Source organism: Spermophilus citellus, assembly GCF_964194105.1.
Source record: "Spermophilus citellus genome assembly, chromosome: 2".
Taxonomy (NCBI): domain Eukaryota; kingdom Metazoa; phylum Chordata; class Mammalia; order Rodentia; family Sciuridae; genus Spermophilus; species Spermophilus citellus.
Window position 1 is genome coordinate 11,138,292 of NC_138183.1, and position 23,352 is coordinate 11,161,643.

The following is a 23,352-nucleotide window of genomic DNA, read 5'->3' on the forward strand; positions in this document are numbered from 1 at the left end:
AGTCAGTACTGCAGCCAGCATTAGAAGACAGACTAGATCCCAGCCTGTGCTCTCTCCCGAGACCACCCTGCTGTCTCAGAGGCCACCTGGGCAGACACATAACCCCCACCTTCTGCCTCCTCCTCCCAAACACACACACACACAAACACACACACACACACACACACACCACCCAGCAGGCACCCAGACATTTTTGTGGCCAGGATGGCTACAACCTCCTTTGAAAAGCAGCCAGCACATTGCCCTCCACCAAGTAACTTTGTTTTATTTATAGTCTCCGGCTCAGAGCTTTTGAACTGGCTGCTCATTTCAGGGAAGATCTTGATAACAACTGTTCCTTGGAGTGGGTTCATAGGAAACAAGGTGAATAAACACCACAGAGCCCCTGCCTGTCTAGCAGAGCTTTGCTCCTGGGGGTGTTTATACGTTGGTGTTAGTGTCTGGGTGCAAAAAAACTTTGAATTCAAAATGGCAGTTTGAACATTTTCACTTTTTTTTTTTTAATTCAAAAAAGTTCACCCTTTGCCTTCAACACCCCAAGGCATAGGTGAAAGACAAAATTATCTTTATCCAGAAGTTAACTCCAAAAGGAGAAGTCTCTTCTACTTTTTACATTCTTGCTTTCTTTTCTCCCTGCCTGGCTGGGGGCCTAGGACAAATTTCTGTAGTGACCATGGGATGGGAGTAGGGCGAGGAGACACACCATGAACTTAAGAGGTAACACAGCAGTAGGGATGAATGGCATTTCAGAAATTGGTGGGGGGGAATAAGAAAAAAGAAAAGAAAGGTGAAGAAAAGAGAAGCCTAATAAGATAGTGACCCCAGGAGACTATAGTATCTTCTGACTTGTGGCCAAAGGTGTCATCCTTAAGTATGATTGTCTCTCATATGTGCCTGAAATTGTTTGGCCTGAATGTTAATCTTGGCTTCACCAACTGCTAGTTATTTCACCTTTGTTTGTAGAGAGGACAAACTCTCAGGAACATTGTGAGGACTGGCACCTTCCAGGCCTAGTTCCAAGAGAGCATTCATTGACCCCTCATAAACGGTAGCTGAAGAGTTGTCTAATGATAGTTATCCTCATTGCTTCCTTTGTGATCCTTCTAGGCCTCGTCAGGATGAAGTGGATCAAAGGGGAAACAGAGGTAGTAGCAGGTTGCTGATGTGGCTCTCAATCACCTTTATTTGCCTTGAGTGAATGTGTCAGGGGCTGTTAGGGTCACATGAAGTTTCAGAATTGGAGCCCTCACAATGACTGATAAATTAAGCAGAGGTCCTCAAGGGTAGGGCAGAGCTCGGCCGCCTTATGGGTCCTGTGATGTCCACAGTTGGTTTTCCTGTGGGTGTGTGGAGTCAGTCTCCTTAAAGGTCTAAGAAAAGAGGATGAGGCCTTCCTCTAGGATCATTTGGGAGAAGTGGATGGTGTGAGGGAGAAGAGTGTCTGGGAGGAATTTACTGGAAGGCATGGGAGTTTCAAAGGTAAAACTTGTGTTTTCATGAGGCCTGAGTGGGGGACATTATCTCTACGTCAAAGCTACTGGGTGAAAGGAGTCCACAGGGGAGGCCTGGATGAAGGTTCTTTTGGGTGGCCTCGGGGGTCCCCACGATAGGATCAGAGTCTCACGGTTCTGTAGGAGGAGGTTTCTGGAGAAGGACAGAGCTGCAGAGCCACGAGGCCCGCACCGGAAAGCCAGAGTGTGCGCGGGCACGAGCCCTGGCAGACGCGCGGACGGATGCGAGGTTCCCGGCCCGCGGCCCCGCCCCGCCCCGAGCGGACTACACTTCCCAGCAGCCACGGGCCGCGGCGGCGGCGGCGGCGGCGGCGGCGCGGGCGGGAGAGGGCGGCGGTGTGAGAGGCGGAGGGGGCGGCGCGCGCCGGGCACGCGCGCCGGCGACCATGGCGTTCGCTCGGCTGGCGCGAGTACATTAACCCCGGGAGGCGGCGGCGACGGCGAGGGAGCGAGCCTCAAGCGGGCGGGCCTCAGCCTGAGGGAAGGGAGGAAGGGGCGGGGAGAGCGCCAGAGGGAGGCCGGTCGGCCGCGGGCGGGCGGGCAGCGCAGCGCCGAGCGGGGCCCGCGGGCCCATGAGGAGGCCCCGGGACCATGGGCTCCAGGATCAAGTGAGTGCGGTCGGGCGGAGCCGAGCCGGGCGCGGGGCGGCGAGGCCGGGCAAGGGCTGCAGGCCTCGGGCCGCGCGGGGACTTGTTGCCGGGACCCGAGGGGCGCTCTGCGTGCCGGCGTCACGCGGGGAGGGGGACGGTTGCCATGGCGATGCTCTGAGGCGCGGGGGCGGGGTGTACGCGGGGTGGAGGGGCGCGGGTGGTCAGGTGTCCCCTCCTCACCTGAGGGCGGGAACGACTGAGATTATGGTTGAGGTGGCCCCCTCCGCGGGTTTACAGAGGGCCCCTGAAAATGGTCAGGCTAGTGTTGGGAGGGCGAGCGGAAAATCTCCGGAAGTAAGTCCCCAAATGGGTGTGTTTGGGGCGCCCCCGAGAGTTGGCAGGTCCGGGAGAGGTTGCCGCTTGGCTGCTTGAGGCCTGCGGCCCCCCCAGAAGTCGTGTGAGCTTCTTAAAGGGAGGGGCCCCTAGTGGATTGAAGGTCTGGATGGCGTGGGGTGGGGGAGGCCCTTCTCTCTCCTCCTGTTTCACCCTCTTTATCTCGAAAGCCTCCACACAGCAGGGGCCAAAGGCTATGAAGAAAGATACCTCTGTGTTGTAACTGAGCACCTGATCTTGATAATGTTGGAAAGGCCTTGTAATCCAATCTGACATTCCTTCGCTCATTCATCCACCTGGAGTCCCCAATGGGGGCTTAGTTTTCTGGGGAAATTGTTGATCCTCTAACTTCAGAACCTATTGAAACATTGTTGCCCTTCTTCTAGACATAAAGTTGACTTTGGAAAGTGCAACTTTTATGTGGTCCAATTTGGGTGTGTTGCTTTGGACTCTATCTCCCCTCCCAGCCAAGTTCTCTTCTGGCCTCTCCCTTCCTCAGCCCCAGAACGTGAGATGCTTTATCTGTAATCACTAACAAATGTTCACTTCTACTCTGTGACTAATAGAATTGTTTAAGGGCATTTAATAACAAAGTTGACAGCATATGCTTTTCTGTAAAATAGCTTTCACAGGACACTTTAAACTCTTATAGGAAAGTCTGTGGAATGTGTTTATTTAGTATATTGAGAACTTTAATAGGGATGTTTGGAAGTGAAGGGCCTCAAGGGCAAAATTCTAATAATTATTCAAATGTTGCATAAATGTTGCATATCATGTCCAGGTGATGTCCATGTAGTGTGACCCTTGCCCAGCTTTGCAGTCCCTTGAGTGGTCAGGCTTTTCGTTTACAAAATGTTTAATACATGCCACAGCAGCCCTGATACATTTGCTAAATGAAACAAAAGTTGTTTTTTTTTTTTTTAATGATAACATGGAAATATTAGATGAGCATACTGTTAATTATTGTGGAAATGAGGGAAACAGTTAGAAGCGTGCTCTGAACAAGAGCTTGAGAGGATGGGGAGGTTAAAAAAACGTAGTTTGTGAAGTACTAGGATTAAGACACTCCAAGTTTAGTTCCTGTTTCTAAGTATGAGTTGTAAACTTCATTCAATAGCACTTAAAACACTTTTCAAGAGCCACCTTGGAGTCTCAGAGTATGCATGAGGATGCTTACCTTTCTTGTTACAGAAAAGTTCAGAAACTTGCCTGACATGAGGCAGCAAGTGTCAGAACTAACATTAAAATCCAACAAGCAGAAGTACTTATGACTGGTCGTTAGGTCTCTCTTGCTCTCAACAGTGGCATGTTGACAAATATATTTTTCAAGTATGTTTTGTGTGTTTTGTGGAACCTGTCACCGTACCGTCTGAGCATTTGGGCAAGAGAATTTACTAAGGCATGAAATTGTATTAAGCGTGAAATTAGTATGAAGACTAATAGCCTTATTGATCTTAAAGCTAGACTGCTCTGTGGTAAAAACTTAGGCTTTGGAAGTACGTTAATTTGTGGTGAGACTGAAAGAATATGAAAAGAGAAGTTATTAAAAGTAGTTGTGATTTATAGTGACTGTTGATTACGCAACTTCCGCATACAGCAAGGAATAAGGATGGACAAATGGTGAGGAAAACATCTACTTAGGTGCTGCCCTAGTTGGAAAAAATAGAGCTTTGACTACTACATGTCATTTCATCCTGGCAGGGTAGAACAGACTTTAGGTATTTACTTTTGTGTGTGTGTGTGGGAAGCTAAATGTGCAGGCTCCCTTGTACAGGACAATGGGAAGGGGACAGACAGAACACTCTGAGGCCCCCCAAGCAGTAGAACACAATGGCTGCCTGTGTTTTCTCTTGTTTATCTCTAATGCCCTGTGGCATTACAAGGACAATATGGACCCAGATCTGGGTTCAAATTGCAGCTTTTTCATGCTAATATGAAACTTTGCACAGAGTACCCCTAGCAACTTGTGTTTCCCTGGGAACAAGGGAATCAACTTTGTCTAGGTTGCAGGATCATTGTGAACAATAAATGTAGTATTAACTCGAATGCCAGGCCCATGTTAACAACTTGGTAATTGTTAATTTTCTTATACACCTTGTCAAAGGACTAAACATATGGTCTATTTTATGCCAGAAATGTTAGAGAAAGGTATGTTTCAGGTAATGGAGAAGAAAATTTCAATGATCAAGGAATTAGGCTGTCAATGTGCAGAGTAGGACTTAACATTGTTGCCCTTATTAAATAAAAGTTGATTAAACACAATGCTTTGTATAATTGTGAAGCTGGTGTCTGTTATATAGTCAGTGCTTAAAGCATGTGAGATGCTAGGCACACATGTTAAGTTTTAGTGCTTGATCAGATTTGATCAGCACAAGCTCTGTGTCAGACACCATGGTAAGCTTAACATGAACCATTTCATCAAATCCCCATCACTGTCTAATGGTACTGTTTATTAACCTCATTTTTCAAATGAGAGAATGGGCGTCTATAATACTTAAAATTAGGTATCATCCCTAGGAAACTTGCCTTGATGCCATTTCCCCATTACCCGAGTACCCATCTGTATCTCTACTCCAGGCTTGGGCTGCATGCCCCTCTCCTGCCTTTCTTTGGCTTCTTGCATTTAACACTGTCACAGTGCCAAATCTAGTTCCTGGTGTGTGTCTCATCTAAGCCAGACACAAACTGCTTGAGAGTTCCCTGTGTCAAACTCGGTGACTGGAACCTGGTTGTTTAGGAAGAGTTTATGAAATACATTTAAGTGTTTAAGAAATGCATAACCAAATGAATTTTGTGGAAAAAAAAACCACAACAGTTGACAGGCTTCTCAGAAGAGATTGGGACTTAAACTGGAGACTTGGAAAAGGGAGGAGGGAGTCCCCCAAATAGAAGTTATACAGTTTGAAAGTGGTGATAAACACATCTCATTGTTTTCAAGTACAGAGAAGCAGCCTTGGATCTTTTTTTTTTTTTTTTTTTTTTTTAAATACCTTTATTTTATTTACTTTTATGTGGTGCTGAGGATCAAACCCAGTATCTCACACATTCGAGGCGAGTGCTCCACTGCTGAGCCACAACCCTAGCCCCAGCCTTGGCTCTTAATGCAGATCCTTACCAAGACTCTGAGTTCTCTGATTTGAATGTATATGGAGTTAAAAGAACAATTTGCTATTTGAACCTTTGAGGAAGAAGAATTTTTTATATTTCATAATTTTAAACCCTATTGCCCTGGTCAGTGCAGAACATTCCTTACTTTTACTAGAGTGTATTTATAGCTTGTTTATTTTAATGAAGAATATTAAACCAGTTATCTAATTGACAAAGGAAAGACAGGGTCATCAGTACAGAGGTAACACCCTAAACTAAGATTTTGAGGAAACTTAAGTCAGAGCAGACATTTATCTAGGGGGATCAAAGGAACAGTGACAACTGACAGTCTTTGACAAGTATGTTTAAATCTTATTTAGTGTTTGAGTGATCTTGGTGGACTGGAATGTGGCTAATATGAAGCAATTTAACTGATAATGTAGACACACAGCAGGAAACTGTGGCAGTTTAATATTGCTTGTGGTGACATCCTAGAAATTGCTTTTAGGCAGCAAATACAGGAAGTGGGTTGCAAGTAATCGAAGGAAATTTCTAAGTGAGTTTGAAGAGACCTGACATTTATGGTCTCAAAGAAATGCATACTTTTAAGATTTGAAGGCTTAGGGACAATACAGGGCAACTGATTTGGCTTTGTGGTGATTATTCTGCATTATCCTATATACCTACTTGTCTTCTGTCCCTGTCAGACTGATCTCTTTGAGGTTAGTGTCCAAGAAATGTATCATTTAATATTCATTCATACCCTTTCTATAGAATAAGAGTGTCAAGCACATATTAAATACTTGATAAATGTTAGCCATTAATACCAAAATTAGTAGAATTGGTGTGCCTAGCATTGTGTTAAGTTCTAGGGTCACAAAAATGCTTTAAAGTTTTCTAAAGTACTAGACACAAATACAACACAGAAACATTCCCTCCAGACTTCCTCCCTACTAAAAAATCCAAGTATAAGAAGATAATTGCTATGGCGGTACTGTAACCAGGATGAACAGGTGAGGAAGGGAAGGAGAGACTGTGTACCTTGCAGGAGGTGTTCAAGAAAGGAAGGATTTCTAAGCTGAGAGATGAGTAAGGGTGTGAAAGGGTGAGGGTAGGGTCAGAGAGAGTAGAGGTGGTGAAGGTGGTATCAACAGAGGGAGCAGTACATATGAGGACATGGCATATTAGGAAAACAAGAATGTTACCTTTTATTAAGTGCTAGGAATTATGTTAGGCAGGGATTTTAATGGTGAGCAGTACTGATGATGGGTTCCTTATAATGATGCTTACAGTGTGGTGGGCCTGACAGATAAACCAAGTACCTTTACATAAAGCTATGTAAATGTGTTATAAATGAAAAAAGATGCTAAGAGAAAATAATGGGAGTGGCTGTCCTATTTTAGAGTGGTGAGGGATTCACTGTGGATTTGGCATTTGAACTGAAACTTAAAGGATGTAGAGTGATTAGTCTTGTCAAGAGATTGGATAAGACTTTATTTGAGGCAGAAGGTAGTACATACATAAGGGCCTGGAGACAAGAGAACCCTGGACATATTCAGGAACTGACAGTAAGCCAGTGGGTTTGAGTAGTAAATGATGGCAAAGAGACTTGAGGTGAGGTCAGGGAGAGAGCAGGGCCTTATAGGTCATGATAATCTGAAAACTATCTTATTAAGATGTGATTTACATACTAAAATTTTTACTCTTTTAAAGTAAATGGCTTTTAGTATATTCACAAAAGTGTGATTGACTATTACTATTAATTCCAGAGCATATTCCTCATCCCAGAAAGAAACCTCCCATACCTGTCAGCAGTCACTCCACACATCTCCAAGCCTTCTCAATCCTAGTAATTACTAATAGTTTCAGTTGCTGTGGATTTGCCTGTTCTGGGTATTTCATATAAATGGAATCATATATAACCCTTTATGTGTCTAGCTGCTTTCACTTAGCTAATTGTTTCAAGGCTTATCCATATTGTAGCATATATGAGTGTTTTGTTACTTTTCATTGCTGATTAATATTTCTTTTTTTTTTTTAAAGATAGAGTGAGAGAGAAGAGAGAGGGAGAGAGAGAGAATTTTTTTTTAATATTTATTTTTTAGTTATTGGCGGACACAACATCTTTGTTTGTATGTGGTGCTGAGGATCGAACCCGGGCCGCACGCATGCCAGGCGAGCGCGCTACCGCTTGAGCCACATCCCCAGCCTGCTGATTAATATTTCATCATATGGATATACCCATTTTACTCCTCCATGAGTTGTAGGTATTTGGATTTTTTCCTCTTTTTCACTGGTATGAATAATGTTGCTCTGAAATTTTTGTGTGAACACGTGCTTTCACTTCTCTTGCTTATATACCTAAGAGTGGAATTGCAGGATCATATGGTAACACTGTTTAAGATTTTGAGGAACTGTTAAAATTGTTTTCTGAAGCAGCTGCACTACTCTGTGTAAAGTGATATTTTACTGTGAATAAATTGTGTAGAAATGGCTTGAATAAATTGTGTAGAAAATATAAAATCAGAGTAGACAGAGTTAGTCAGGCTTCTCAGAAGATGTTTGGACTCAAACTGAAGGAAAGGGGAGACTTGGAGAAGGGAGGATGGAGTCCCAAAGGAAGAATAATAGAAGTTATATATGGCTTGAAAATGGAGACAAACCCATCTAATTGTTTTCAAGTACAGAGAAGCAACATTGACTTCTTTTGTGTGTGTGTGTGTGGTAATGAGGATTGGACCTAGGGGTGCTTTACCACCGAGTCACATCCCTAGCCCTTTCTTATTTTGAGATGGGGTCTTGCTAAGTTGCTAAGACTGGCTTTGAACTTGTGGTCATCCTGCTTCAGCCTTCCAAGCTGTTAGGATTACAGGCATGCACCACCATGCCCAGCCCAGTCTTTGACTTCTTAACACTGCTCCAGTGTTTTTTGGATGGCTCCCATTACCAAAGTGCAGGGTAGACATGATATTTCTTGCAGCCTGTCCTGTAGGACAGAAGACCAATATCTGCTTGTGATGAGACTAGGAGTGGAAATGTGATTTCCTCTTCAGTTCTTCTCCCTCTACTGCCATTTCTCCTCTTTCCAGCATCCCAATCCCCACAGGAGTCTGCAGAAAGACCCAGGATGGAGGAATAAAAGTGTCCTTCGAGAATAGACACTCCAATATTAGTGCCCACAGTCAGCCACTTTATTTATTTGTTTATTTATTTGTTTGTTTGTTTTTACGTGGTGCTGAGGATCAAACCCAGTGCCTCATATGCACTAGGTAAGCACTCTACCACTGAGCCACAACCCCAGCCCTGGTTATGGTATTTAGAATGTACTTTGCTTTTAAAGATTCTGTTAAATACAAATCAGTAACTCTCAAGAGCAAGGATATTTCCAGGAAGAGGGAATCCTGCAAAAGTCATAAGATAAAAGGTATAGCTGAAATATAGTATACATGGATTCAGATTATGGGTTTGTGCCATTGGGACATGACACTGTTGAGCAGTTGAGTATGAGAAGTACTACAGTCATATTTGGGTTTTTAGGTAGATTACTTGGGTATCAGTAGTTTGGATCAGTGATATCCCTGCCTTGTGTAAGATGATCCATTACAGCATGAGAAATATATATTAGAGCTTACATTTATTTTTATAGTCAACCTTTAAAATTTTGCTTTTAGGTACTGGGGATGTAAGCCAGTGGTAGGGTGCTTCATGAGTGAAGCCCTGATTCAATCTCCAGCACCACACACACACACACACACACACACACACACACGAAAAAAAAAGTTTGTTTTTGTGTTTTCTAATGTCTGTATTAGTATAGTAAGGCATGTCTTTATATGATACATATCAGATGTATACTGTGGGAGATCAAGGCTCAAAGTAAGGTATTAGCAGTAAAAAGAAAAGGGATGGATGGAGCGAGATTTTAGGTAGAATTGACAAAACTTGATTACAAATTACATGTAAGAGGCAAGAGAAACAATCAAAGATGACCTCCCAAACTTAGCAAAGTTATATTGTAAAGGGGGTATGTGTAAAGTGAGGACTGGTGGTGCAATCTGTTTGCTTTTCTGAAGACAAGTGAAAATTGGAAGAAGGCATTTTGGTATTCAATGAGAAAGGAAAAAATCTTTAAGGGCTCCATGGTGAATGTATGTGTTGTTAGATAAGTAAGACTAAGGTGGGCTGGATCAAATTGCTGAGGGGAAATCTGTTCATGGTAGATTTAGAAAGGGAGTGAGTGAGACAAAACAAGACAAAACAACTTTTGAACTCACTTTAGCCACAGGAAAGGTTTCAGGGTTGTTGCATTGATCTTGCCCCAGCTGTATGAATAAATGGAAGGAAGGAAATGAATCCAGAGAAGATGCTGTTTGATTCCAAGCAGGCAGTTCATGTACTCCAGGGCTTGAGAGGAGCTAGGATGGGGATGTGGGTTTTAAAAGTTTTGAGTCTTTAGAATTACATGTAACTCCCCTTTGAGTTTTCAATTTGAGCCTCATTTTTTTTTAAAATTATAAAAGGAAGCAAATAAGGTTACTTAAAAGGTGGTTGTGAGGATTAAAACAGATCTTGTGTCTAATCCTCAGCAGAGTTGTGACTGCTAAATGGCAGCTATCATGACTATTGCTTGCAAAGGATGAAGCATGCAGTTTTCTTTCTTTTTCTTTTCTTTTTAAAGACATTTAACCTTTCTTAAAAAATATCTTTTTAGTTGTTGATAGACCTTTATTTTATTTGTGTATTTATATGTGGTACTGAGAATCGAACCCAGTGCCTCACACATGCCAGGCAAGTGTGCTACCACTGAGCCCCAGCCCCAGGATGCAGTTTTCTTAAAACCTGAAGGTTTTTTTTTTTTTTTTTTTTTTTTAATCAAGAAAGCATTTTTTGGGGGCTGGGGATGTGGCTCAAGCGGTAGCGCGCTCGCCTGGCATGCGTGCGGCCCGGGTTCGATCCTCAGCACCACATACCAACAAAGATGTTGTGTCCGCCGAGAACTAAAAAATTAATATTAAAAATTCTCTCTCTCTCTCTCTCTCTCTCTCTCACTCTCTCTTTAAAAAAAAAAAAAAGAAAGCATTTTTTTTTTTTTGGTACTAGTGATTGAATCTAGGGGTGCTCTACCACTGAAATACATCTCACCCCTTTTTATTTTTTGAGACCGGGTCTCACTACATTGTTGAGGCTGTCCTTGAACTGATGATCCTCCTGCCTGAACCTCCCAAGATGTGGGATTTCAGCCTTGCACTGCCACACCTGGCACAAATGCATTTGTGGTTTGCTTTAATATTGTTGTAGTTTTCTTTAATATAAACTGCTTCTTTTTAGTGAGAATGTTAGGATGATGTGTAGTATATTTTGCTGAATTTATTTGAAGATTTGAGATCCTTTATTTTTTATTTTATTTTTTTTAGTTGTAGCCGGACATAATCCTTTTATTTATTTTTATGTGGTGCTGAGGATCAAACGCAGGGCCCCGCATGTACTAGGCAAGCACTCTACCGCTGAGCCACAATCCCAGCTCCAGATTGAGATCCTTATATGTGAAAAATACTATTCCTCTTGTTGGTTGGGGAGAAAGGAAAATAGAGAGGATAAGCATGCAAATTATTAGAATTATAATATTTAAAAACATTTTATACTCTCTTTCATATATATTGGAAAATTTTAATTATATATATTGGAAAATTTTATTTAGTTTTACAAAAGATTTACAACAATGTATTTATTTGTTTAGTTCGTACCACTGTTTACTTTTGGCCTTTTTAACATAATTTTTTATTTCTTTTTCTGTAATACTTAGAATTATTATTTTTAAACTATTTTGTATTAGAAAAATTTAAGCATCTATAAAAATAGAATAGAATAGTGAGCCCAGTAACTGTCACCCAGTTACAACACTTATTAATTTATGGCTTACCTAATTTCATTTGTAGGTAACTGATTGTAACTTCCTCTTCTACTCTCCAATCCTGGATTATTTTGAAGCAAATCCCAAATGGCATATCTCATTCTTAAGTATTTCTATGTGTGTCTCTAAAAAAATATTCCTTAAAGAAAATACAATAATAACTTTATCATACCGAGGAAATTAACAAAAAGTCCTTAATAATATCAAACATATAATTAGTGTTTTAAGTTTTTTAGTTTTACAATGTTTTTAAAAATAAGATTTGTTTGAATCAATCAGGTCATACATTATAGTTGGTTGATATGTACATTGTAAATCTCTTTTTCTCTCCTTGTAATTTTTTTTTCTAAATATTTTTAGTTGTAGACACAAATTTATTTTTCTACGTGGTGCCGAGAATAGGCAAGTGCTAGGCAAGCACTCTTAACACTGAGCCACAATCCCAGCCCTGTAATTTTTTTTTTTTTTTAAGATTTTGTTTTTTTAAGTTGTAAATGGACACAATAGCTTTATTTTGTTTATTTTTTATGTGGTGTTGAGGATCAAACCCAATGTCTCACAACATGCTAGGCAAATGCTCTACCACTGAGCCCCAGCCCCAGCCCTGTAATTTGTTTTTTATATAACTTCATTGCATCCTCATGTTTATTTAATGTATTTTTTCTCTTAATTTCTATAAATTGGTAATTAGATTAAGTAACTTGATCAGATTTAATTTTATTTTCTTGGCAAGAGTACTGAAAAATGGTAATAGGTACTTCAGTCAGGAGGCACATTATGTGTGGTTATCTCTTTTTTGGATCTATTAATTATTAGAGATAATAAAATAGTAATATTTTGCTTCTGTCCTCTCTTTATATTAGCTGGAATACTTGTATACAGGAAAACTTTTGCGTATCAAACATTTGATTACCCTGAGGTACAGTTTATCCAGTAAAGGCAGAGTAAATGCTTGATTTCCTTTATTAGTTTTCAAACAATTTTCTAGTATTTTTCAAAGGTGACTAACTGATCTTTTTTGGATAGAAGGTCACTTTAAAAGCATATATTTAATTCTATATGCTGTTTTTGATCTTCATCAATTAATTTGTTCTCCTTGTTTAGTGAAAACTGTTTGAAGTGAACTTCTGAAGTCCTTTTGACAGGATACTTAGTTTCTTATTTGTTAGTTTATTTTTCTGGTGCTGGAGATTGAACTCAGGGTCTTGACACATTGTAGGCAAGTGCTCTACCTCTGAGCTGCAGCCTGAGCCTGAATTCCAGTAGTTCCTAATAGCTCCTTTGCCTTTTGGTATACAAGATGTTCCAGGGGGGCTGGAGATGTGGCTCAAGCGGTAGTGCGCTCGCCTGGCATGCGTGCGGCCCGGGTTCGATCCTCAGCACCACATACAAACAAAGATGTTGTGTCGGCCGATAACTAAAAATAAATATTAAAAACAACAACAACAACAACAAGATGTTCCAGGGTCATCTTATGTTTCCTATTCCAGACTTAATATTTCACTGTTTCTTAGGAGTCTTTTTTCTTTTTGGTGGGAAATGATATTAGTGATTTTGTGTGTGTGTATTTAAAGGTAAGTTATATCACATCTTTCTATTGATAGTTATAATTTCAGACTATAGCAGTTTTATTTAACCTCATCACCCTTATATCTGAATCTCTCACATCCATACTAACAGTCTTGATTTTTTCAACAACACCAACATTTTTGCTTTATTTCATAAAGTCTAGACAATTCAACAGTAGTACTAACAAAGCCATCAACAACATGGTTAATGAAAATAGTTGCTTATTTATTATTTTAATTTGGTAGTTCTTTTTGTATCACTATGAATGTATAATCAAATTACTGTTTTAAAACAACTAGAAAAGCCAGGTGTGGTGGTGCATGCCTATAATCCCAGCAGTTTGGGAGGCTGAGGTAGGAGGATCTCAAGTTTAACCAACCTTAGCAGCTTAGTGAGACTGTGTCTCAAAATAAAAATAAAAAAGGGCTAGGTGTGTAACTTAGTGTTAGAGTGCTCTTAAGTTAAATTCCCAGTACCACAAATTAAAAAATAAATAAAACTACTAGAAATAGTTTTTCTGTGTCTGTTACCAACTCAGTAATAGGTCTGTGTGTGTGTGTGCATGTGCGCATACATATGTGTTTGTGTGTGTGTATCTTTTGGGATTGCTCTTTCAAAGTTCATTTTATAATTACATAAAATATTTATATGGCTTCAATATCAAATCTACAAAACAAGTATATTCATAAGTCTAACTTCTGTCCCAGCCTATAACCTTATCCTTTCCCTCCTCCATAGGTAACTAGTTTATTTTAGATTTTCATGTGTCATTCCACTGAAAACAAAACAAAAGGCAAATATATAGGTATATTCACACCCCTACTTTTCAGGCCTTCAGGTAAGTGGTAGTGTTCCAGGTGTACTTTTTCCCCCCTTGACTTTCCTCATTTTTGAAATTAATCCTATAATATGAAGAGATCATCATAATTTCTTTATAGGACAACATAGTACTCTTTTGGATGGGTGGATCATGATTTAATTTCAACCAATCTCCTATTGATGGACATTTAGTCTCTTATTACAAATGGTGTGGTAATGAATAGTGTTGTGTATGTGTTCTTTGTATTTTACTATTATATCATTGAGATAGATTCCTAGAAGTGGGATTGTTGGGATAAAAGGGTAAGTTTTTTATGTAATTTTGCTGGATGTCATTAAATTCCATCCAGTTCATATTCCCATATATGAGAGTGCTTGTTGCCTTACAGTTTCATCAAAAGAGTTTGGAAAACTGTAAGAACTATTTTAATCAAAGTCATAAACACGTTAACAAATCAAATAGATCTTAAGAGTCCATGATGAAGAGCAACAGTACTCTACCCAGCTCTTTCTGAATTCTACCATTTCGAGATTCACTCTGTTAACTGATGCTAGTTTTAGTTCTTTTGGTGGTTCACTCATAACCCTAGGTAAATTTGTGTTAACTAATTTTAGATGGTATCCATTGAGTCCCTGGACTGAAATATGAGTACCTTTATAGTATTTCTCTCTTATCTTTGTCCAGTGGAATTTTTTTTTTTTTTTGGCAAATTTCAAGGCTTTGCATAAACTAGGTAAGTGCTCTATCACTGAACTACATCCTTAGCTCCTGTTTAGGGCTTATTTATATTACTTTAATTCTCATAATGATTATTCTCCAATTTATATTTAAACTTTTTTATTGTTCCATTAACTTTTAACAGTGTCTCTTTTTCTTCTATTTTCTTTATAGTAAAAGCTATACCTCTTGCTCTCCGTTCTCTACTCTCCACTCTGGCTTCCCCCAACCCCCAGGATGCTTTACCACTGAACTACATTCATAGTCTTTAAATTTTTTTTAACTTGTCAATAGACCTTTATTTTATTTATATGTGGTGCTGAGAATTGAACCCAGTGCCTCACACATGCTAGGCAAGTGCTCTACTACTGAGCTACAATCCCGGCTCATTCCCAGTCTTTCTTATTATAATTATAATTTTTTATTTATTTTTAATTTTAAAAATTTATATATGACAGCAGAATGCATTATAATTCTTATATATAGAACACAATTTTTCATATCTCTGGTTGTATACAAAGTCTATTCACACCAATTCGTGTCTTCATACCTTCATTATTTGGCTAATAATGATCATCACATTCCACCATCATTAATAACCCCATGCCCCCTCCCTTCCCCTTCAACCCCTCTGCCCTATCTAGAGTTCGTCTATTCCTCCCATGCTCCCTCTCCCTATCCCACTATGAATCAGCCTCCTTTTATCAAAGAAAACATTCAGCATTTGTTTTTTTGGGATTGGCTAACTTCACTTAGCATTATCTTCTTTAACTCCATCCATTTACCTGCAAATGCCAGGATTTTATTCTCTTTTATTGCTGAGTAATATTCCATTGTGTATACATGCCACATTTTGTTTTATCCATTCATCTATTGAAGGGCATCTAGGTTCGTTTCACAGTTTAGTTGTTGTGAATTGTGCTGCTATAAACATTGATGTGGCTGTGTTTCTGTAGAGTGCTGTTTTTAAGTACTTTGGGTATAGACTGAGGAGAGGGACAGCTGGGTCAAATGGTGGTTTCATTCCCAATTTTCCAAGAAATCTCCATACTGCTTTCCATATTGGCTGCACCAATTTGCAGCCCCACCAGCAGTGTATGAGTGTAACCCACCCCCATCCTCGCCAACACTTAATATTGTTTGTATGCATAATAGCTGCTATTCTGACTGAAATGAGATGAAATCTTAGAATGGTTTTGATTTGCATTTCTCTAATTGCTAGTGGTGATGAACATTTTTTCATGTATTTGTTGATTGATTGTACATCATCTTCTGAGAAGTGTCTCTTCAGATCCTTGGCCCATTTATTGAGATGCTCTCACTGAGTGGCTGAAGTTGGGCTTGAACTTGCTATCCTCCTGCCCCAGCCTCCTGAGTTGCTGGGGTATTATAGATGTGTGCTGCTGTGTCCATCTATACTTTTTTTTTTTAATGAGGTTATTTTAATTTTGATCAATGACTAGAACCAAGTCATTTATCCTTAGGTTGACTCTACAAATGGAATGTTATTATGAATAATTAAATATAAGTATTCAATTCCTCTAGACCAGATAGTGTGCTAAAATAACAATTTATTCCCATTTGAAGGAGAATGAACTTTTTTCTTACAATCTACCCAGATTTTAAAATTTTGCTTTCTTTCATATTTAGATTATAAAAATACTTTTATAAAAAAAGCATTTTTTATTTCTCATTTATTTGTATAGCAAAGGAGGATACCATCTCTGTATAGAGACCAGCCTCTGTAAGGTATTTCTTTTCTTATGTTGGTAGATAAAAACCTGTTTTGCCACCATTATGGGAGCTTGGGCATCTTTATCAGCCTATATCTGGGCCTGGTCCTTAGAAACTTACATTCTGCTTCCTTAAAAAAATGTCTTCACAATCAGGGCTTATTGGTGCCATCTTGGAATTGGTTATATTTCATGTGGTTCTTAGACTTGGTCATATCTGCTGTGCTGCCTACAATTCAGAAAGCACTTGAAACTAGAAAAGAAAGAGCCACCTCTGGATTTTTATTTTTTTAAATAGTATTCTTAGCTGGGCTTGATTATGTACACCTGTGACCCCAGATACTTGGGAGGCTTGGGCAGAAGGAGTGCAAATTCAAGACTAGCCTGGGAAATTTAGTGAGAACCTGTCTCCAAATAAAAAAATAAAAAGGGCCAGGTGAGGAGGCACATACCTGTAATCCCAGCAGCTCAGGAGACTGAGACAGAAGGATTGTGAGTTCAAAGCCAGCCTCAACAATGGTGAGATGCTAAGCAACTTAGTGAGACCCTGTCTCTAAATAAAATACAAAATAGGGCTCAGTGGTCGAGTGCCCCTTAGTTTAATCCCTGGTACCCCCCCCCAAAAAAAAAAAAAGTGATAGTAGTGTAGCTTAGTGGTAGAGTGCCCTGGGTTTAATCCACTGTAAAGGGGGAAAAAGTATTCTTTCTCTTCCTCTTCCTGAGTTTCAATTTAACTTTATTTATTTATTTTTAAAATTTTGATGTTAGAAATTAAACCCAGGCCATGGCATCAGGCAAGTGTTCTACCACTGAGTTAGATCCTCAGTCTTTTTTAAATTGTATTTTGAGACAGTCTTGTTAAGCTGTTGAGGTTGGCTTTGAACTTAGCATCCTCCTGCTTCAGCCTCCTGAGTAGCTGGAATTATAGTTGTGTGAATACCCTGCCAACTCTAAATCTTTTTTCTCCTTCTGTTGTTTGCTTTATTATATCCTTAGTTTTTTCCAAACTTGAAATCATACTTCTGGTTTTATTGAAACTCCTTTTTCCTCCCCTGATGGTTCCCTCCCACTTTCCTATACTAGACTATACAATTTGTTGGGATGCTTATTTCAGGTTCTCACAGGAAACAATCACAACAGTGGACTTGGAAGAAGGATTGCCTAAAAAGTAAACTGAGTTCTTGATCATGTCTGAAAAATGTCTACTTTTCCATCTTTGATCAGTAGGTTGTATGGACACAGTTTTAGGTTGACAACATTTCTCACTGAACTTTGAGGCTGTTTTCTTTACTCTCTTTTAGCTGGCTTCCTCTGAACTTTGGAAGGAAAGAGATGTGCTGTGTCTTGTTATTGCCAAGTTGGGCCTTTATGTCCAACCAGGTTCCCTACTCAGCCTCCACTGATATCCAAGGTGGGGGATTTCCAGTTACTACAGGTGGGGGTGGGAGCTCTGGCTCCCTGTGGGCCTCCACTTCCTTGGCTGGGTAGGATAGAACATTCTTACTGTTCTCACCATGGCCTCAATTGTAGTAGTGGGGGGGCATGGGATGGAGGGGAGTGTTTGTGGAAGTGATGAAAGTTCTGTCTTCACCAGGCCTCCTTGACATCATCCCAGTGGATATGGAGAGGGAGGCCCCATTACGCCAGGTGAAGGTAGAAGTCTGGGTGCTCCAGAGTCTACACTGAAATCACATGTTGATGTCATCTTACTGCCTGGTAGGGATGACTGAAAGTCTAGACTCTCAGTTTTCTATAGTACCATCTTTGTAGGAGGTGGTAGATAAAATACCTTATGGTAGCCTGGAAATCTAGGCTCCGAGTTTGTCCTTTGTGGATGTGGGTGAGAGTTGGGACTGCAGGGTTTTCTGTGGTATTTCCACCAAAGTTTTCTGCTTATGGGCTGCCTTTTTTTTCTGGTCTTTGGCTAGTATCAGCAGGCTTTTGTTGTAGCTTTTGTGGAGACTATATCAATTGGTGTTTCTAGATTACCACCTTCTTTAGCTTCCATTCTGCCATTATATATTTTTAAAATTTGCATTTTTGTTTTATTAACTTACATTAGTAAAGTACACAGATTTTAAGGATACCAGTTGATGAATTTTTTACAGTTGTATACCCATGTAATCACCCAGATCAAGGTCTAGGTTATCTCCAGTACATTGTAAAGCTCTTCTTACCTACTTCACTCAGTACCTATTCAAAAAAATCACTGCTTTGAATTCTGTCACTATAGTACTTTTGCCCATTCTTAAACTTCATATAAGTCTAACAGTTTATACTCAAATATCTGACTTCTTTTGGTCAACATTTTGTCTAGAATTCGTCTGCATTCTTGCTCATTACTGTGATTCATTCTTTTTTATTGCTATGTAGTACTCCATTATATTAATAACCACAATTTATTTATGTCTTGTATTTCCACAGGCATTTAGGTTGGCTCCCGTTTTTGGCTATTATGAATAAAATTACTATGAACATTCTTATACATAACAAAGAGTTCCTTTGTACATGGTATATATTTAGGATTGAAATTGTTTATTTAGAATTTATGAATATATTTAGCTTTAGTAGATGCTAAGTTTTTTAAAATGGTGTAGCAGTTAACATTCCATCAGCTAAACAATGGCAGTTCCACTTGTTTCATATGCAACACTTCATTTTGTCAGTCCTTTTATTTTTAGCCATGTCTGCCATTAATGGTATGCATTAACAACTTAACTTGGTTTTAATCTCCATTTCCCTGGTGATTACTGATGTTGAGCACTTTGTCATAAACTTCTTGGCCATGAAGATATCTTTTTTTTTTTTTTGATACCGGGCATTGAACCCAGGGGTGCTTAACCATTGAGCCACATTCCCAGCCCTTTTTATATTTTATTTAGAGACAAAGTCTCACTAGTTGCTTAGGGCCACTCTGAGTTGCTGAGGCTGGCTTTGAACTCCTGATCCTCAGCCTCCACTGCACCTAGAGCAGGTATCTTCTTTTGTGAAGACCTTGTTCAAATCTTTGCCTATTTTTAACTGGATTGGTCTTTTCTCAATAATTGGCAGATATCTGTTATATAACTCGAGATGAGTACTTTGCAAAATGTTTTAGAAAAATCAGCCAGGTGCAGTAGCGTACGCCTATAATCCCAGTGGCTCCAGAGGCTGAGACAGGATGATCGGGAATTCGAAGCCAGCCTCAACAATGGGGAATTCGAAGCCAGCCTCAACAATGGTGAGGCACTGAGCAACTCGGTGAGACCCTGTCTCTAATAAAATACAGAAGAGGGCTGGGATGTGGCTCAGTGGTTGAGTGCCTCTGAGCTCAATCCCTGGTACACCCCACTCCACCAAAAAAAGAAAAATATTTGCCAATCTTCATCATGCCATTTTGTTTATTTAATGGTGTCTTTTGATTGACAGAAGTTCTTTAATAAACCTTTTTCTTTTCCCCTTTTTAATATATTCTAAGAAATTCAAGAAATCTGCTTAACCTAAGGACATGAGTATACTGTTCCTTGTTCTGTAAATTTTTACATTTTAAATTTTTATGTATGATTAAGTTGTGGGTCATTGTTAATTCCTTTTTCAAAATTTCCTATGTGATTGTCCAATTAACTTAGCACCATTTTTTGAAAAGATCATCCTTTCCCCATTCATTTTCATGGCATCTTTCTTATGAATCAGGGGTTTGTGTGTGAGAGTGTTTTGTCTGTCTCTGGACTTTTTTTTTTTCCCATTACACCAGTACCACATTATCTTAATTACTATATCGATAAGTTCTTCACTTTTGTTGTTCACCAGATTCTTTGGACTATTCCAAATCCTTTGCAGCACCATGTGAATATGAGAATCAGCTTGTAAATTTGCATTTTGAGTGCAATTGCATTGCATCTGTAGAATAATTTGTAGAGAGCTGATATTAACAATATTGAGTCTTCTAGTCCTTTAAGTTGGCATCGCTCTTACATATCTTCTTTCATGAATGTCTTGTAGTTTTTAATATAGGGTCTTGAACATTTTTTGTTTCATTCATAGATATTTGATTTTTTAAAAGCTATTGTAAATGGCATTGCTTTTTAAATTTATCTTTTAATTGTTATTAATATAACTGGGTGCAGTTTCGCACTCCTGTAATCCCAGTACTTGAGAAGCTGAGGAAGGATTGCAAGTTTGAGGCTGGCATCAGCAATTTAGCAAGCCCCTAAGCAACTTGACGAGATCCAGAGCTGGGGATGTAGCTCAATGGTAAAGTGTCTCTGGGTTTAATCCCAGTACCAAAAAATAAAACTTAAAAAAATTGACCAGTTTATAGAAATAATTGTTGTTTGTATATTGACCTTTGTATCCTGTGACCTTGATAAATTTGTTAATTTTAATAATGTATTTGTAGACTCTTGTACTTTCTGTATACATAGTCATATTTTCTGTGAATAAATCTTTTTTTTTTAAATTCTGTAGTACTAGGCATTAAACCCAGAATATCACACATGCTAGGCAAGTGTCCTACCACTGAACTATATCTTCAGCCTTTTTTCTTCTCCCCATTCCCCCACTTTTGTAAATATTATTTTGAGACAGTGTCTTGCTAAGTTGCCCAGGCTAGCCTAGAACTTGCTATCCTCCTGTTTCAGTCTGGTGAGTAACTGGGATTATAGGCATGTGCCACTGTACCCAGTTCCAGGTATTAGATCTTTTATTTCTTGCCTCATTTTTCTGGGTAAGGCCTCTGATGTGATGACTGATAGGCCTAATGAGCACAGATATAATGGTTCTATATCTGAATTCAGGGAAAGTGCTAAGCTGTAAGTTTTTCTTAAGATGCCTTTATCAGGTTGAAAATTTGCTGCCATTCCTAGGTTGCTGAGAGTTTTTGTCATGAATGAATGTTGAATTTTATCAAATCCTTTTTCTGTAGTTGAAATGATTGTATGAAATTTTTTTCTCCCCGCCACCCCCCCGTGAAGTAGTAGATTACATTTATTTTCAAATATTAAATAAACCTTGCATTCCTGCAATAACTGCATTTGGTCATGTTATCCCTTTTTGGGTATTGCTATATTTAATTTACTAATATTTTGTTTATTTTTGTTTGCATCTCTATACATAAGTATATATATTAGAGATTCTGACTGTAATTTTCCTTTCTCGTAATGTTCTTGTCATATTTTGGCATAAGGTAATGCTGGTCTTTCTTTTTTTTTTTTTTTTTAAAAACCCTCCTGTTGTCTTATTTTCTTCTTTACTGGCCCTTGTAGCTTTCTGTTCCGGTTTTGTAGTGGCTGTGTTGTTTTCTATTCTATTAAATGATGTCAGTTTTCTCAATCACCTTTCTTAATCTTTTTCAGAGATATATTCTTCTTCCAAGAGATGAAGTCCCTTTCCCATTTGCACTATTCTTAGGTCTTTTATTTTTCATATGCCCTGGAACAAGGACAGCTCTGTGTACATATGTTGTTTGCTGTGGTGGTGGTGGTGGTGGTACGGGCACTGTTCTTTGAGCCTGTGGGTGAGAATTGGATCCCCTTTTCAGACTGTAGCTGAAGAACTGGTTCAGTTTCATTGTTCCCAGTTGAGTTCTGAGTGACTAGGAGATATATGTACTACTGAGGTAAAATTTCATTTTCTCATTGCTTGATGACATGATCATATTTTGAACTAATGACATACAAAGGAAATTGGAATTTCTCTGATGGAATATACTCTATCAGTTATTCTCATCTCCAAGTTTCACTACACTCTGTAATTATTATAACCAATGTAACTAATTTTAAAAGTAATTCAAGAGATTAGATAGTTCCTCCTACCTGTTAAAATGTAGGCAGGATTGAAGGGGGGAAATAACTGAAGCTGGAAGAGAATTAGCCTGATATAATAGAACAGAGGTAATGAGGGCTGAGATTTGGGCATTTTCTTTTGCTTTGCATGAATTGTCTTTATTTCAAGAATCTAGTTAGTGAGAATTGCCAAAAAGTACTATTAGAAAATTCAAAGGTCTTGTCTTCACAACCAGGTGGATGATGACTCCAGAATTGTAGACTAAGAGAAACATGTCAGAGTTAGGATGAAAAATTAGGAAACTCAGGTTTTCTGGGAAATAAACTATTGGTTTGCTTTGGGATATAACAAGTGTGTGGTTATTATTCATGGGGGACTTCTGGGGGCAGTTGAAATTTGAAACTGAAGCTCATGAAAGAGGTGGTAGCTAACAGTACAGTTTGAGAATTAGAGTGGTGAGTAGTGGTAACTAAATAGAAACTTCATGAATCTTTAGTCAGAGGGAGATCACATTCTAATACAAACATCAAGTCTTGTTGGTTGGTGCATTTGTCTCTTCCTCCTCCACTGCTGTCCAGTTGGTCCATGTCACCATCCTTTTCTATCTTAATGGTTGATATTCCTCCTGAGTGGGTTCTTTCTGCCATTTTTGTCTCTCTTCAGTTTAGTCTGTGTACAGTAGCCAGTATGAGCCTTCCAAAGGGCAAATCTGACCATGTTAGTTCACTGCTTAAAAATCCTTCTGTTGCACTCTACTCTTGCAGGTAACTCCACATACCTAATGTGACACATAGGGCCCTTTTAAAATTTTTATTCTTTGGTGCTGGTGATTGAACCTTGGGCTTGTATAGTTGAACACTTGCTCTACTACTGAGCCACACCCCTATCCCCTAGACCCTTTGAGACTTCAATTTTGCCTATTCATATAAAAATAATAACTAACATTTATTGTATTTTTTGAACATTAATACTTATTCTAAGTACTTTACTTTTATTATTCTCATTAAATCTTTGCATTCTTTTCAGTTTACCCTCATTAATAACCCTGTGGGGGAAGGTATTGTTTTAATCTCCATTTTGCAGATGAGAAAGACACTGAGAGGTTTCTAGTTACCCAAAGTTGCAGAGCTAACAAGTGGGAAGCACATAATTTTACATGCATAATATTATTTAACTTTCACCAAAGTCACATGAGATGAGTTGTTATTTCTGCCTTTTACAAATGAAGTAGTTAAAGTCAGAGATGTTAGGTTATTTG

The 23,352-nt window shown here is 39.1% G+C and overlaps 1 protein-coding gene across 7 annotated transcripts in view; it reads left to right on the forward strand.

The window, feature by feature from the left end:
• Positions 1-1,942: 1,942 nt before the first annotated feature.
• The window catches only part of DENND1A (DENN domain containing 1A), a 521,188-nt gene continuing 499,778 nt past the window's right edge, over positions 1,943-23,352 (forward strand). For 3 of the 7 annotated variants that reach the window (XM_081282503.1, XM_081282505.1, XM_081282501.1), the window contains exon 1: positions 1,959-2,119. In XM_081282503.1, coding sequence (XP_081138629.1) covers positions 2,103-2,119 — 17 coding nt within the window. In that variant the 5' untranslated portion in view covers positions 1,959-2,102. Of the gene's footprint in view, positions 2,120-23,352 lie in introns of all 7 variants that reach the window. The other 4 variants (XM_081282502.1, XM_081282504.1, XM_081282499.1 and 1 more) reach the window with 2 other exon arrangements.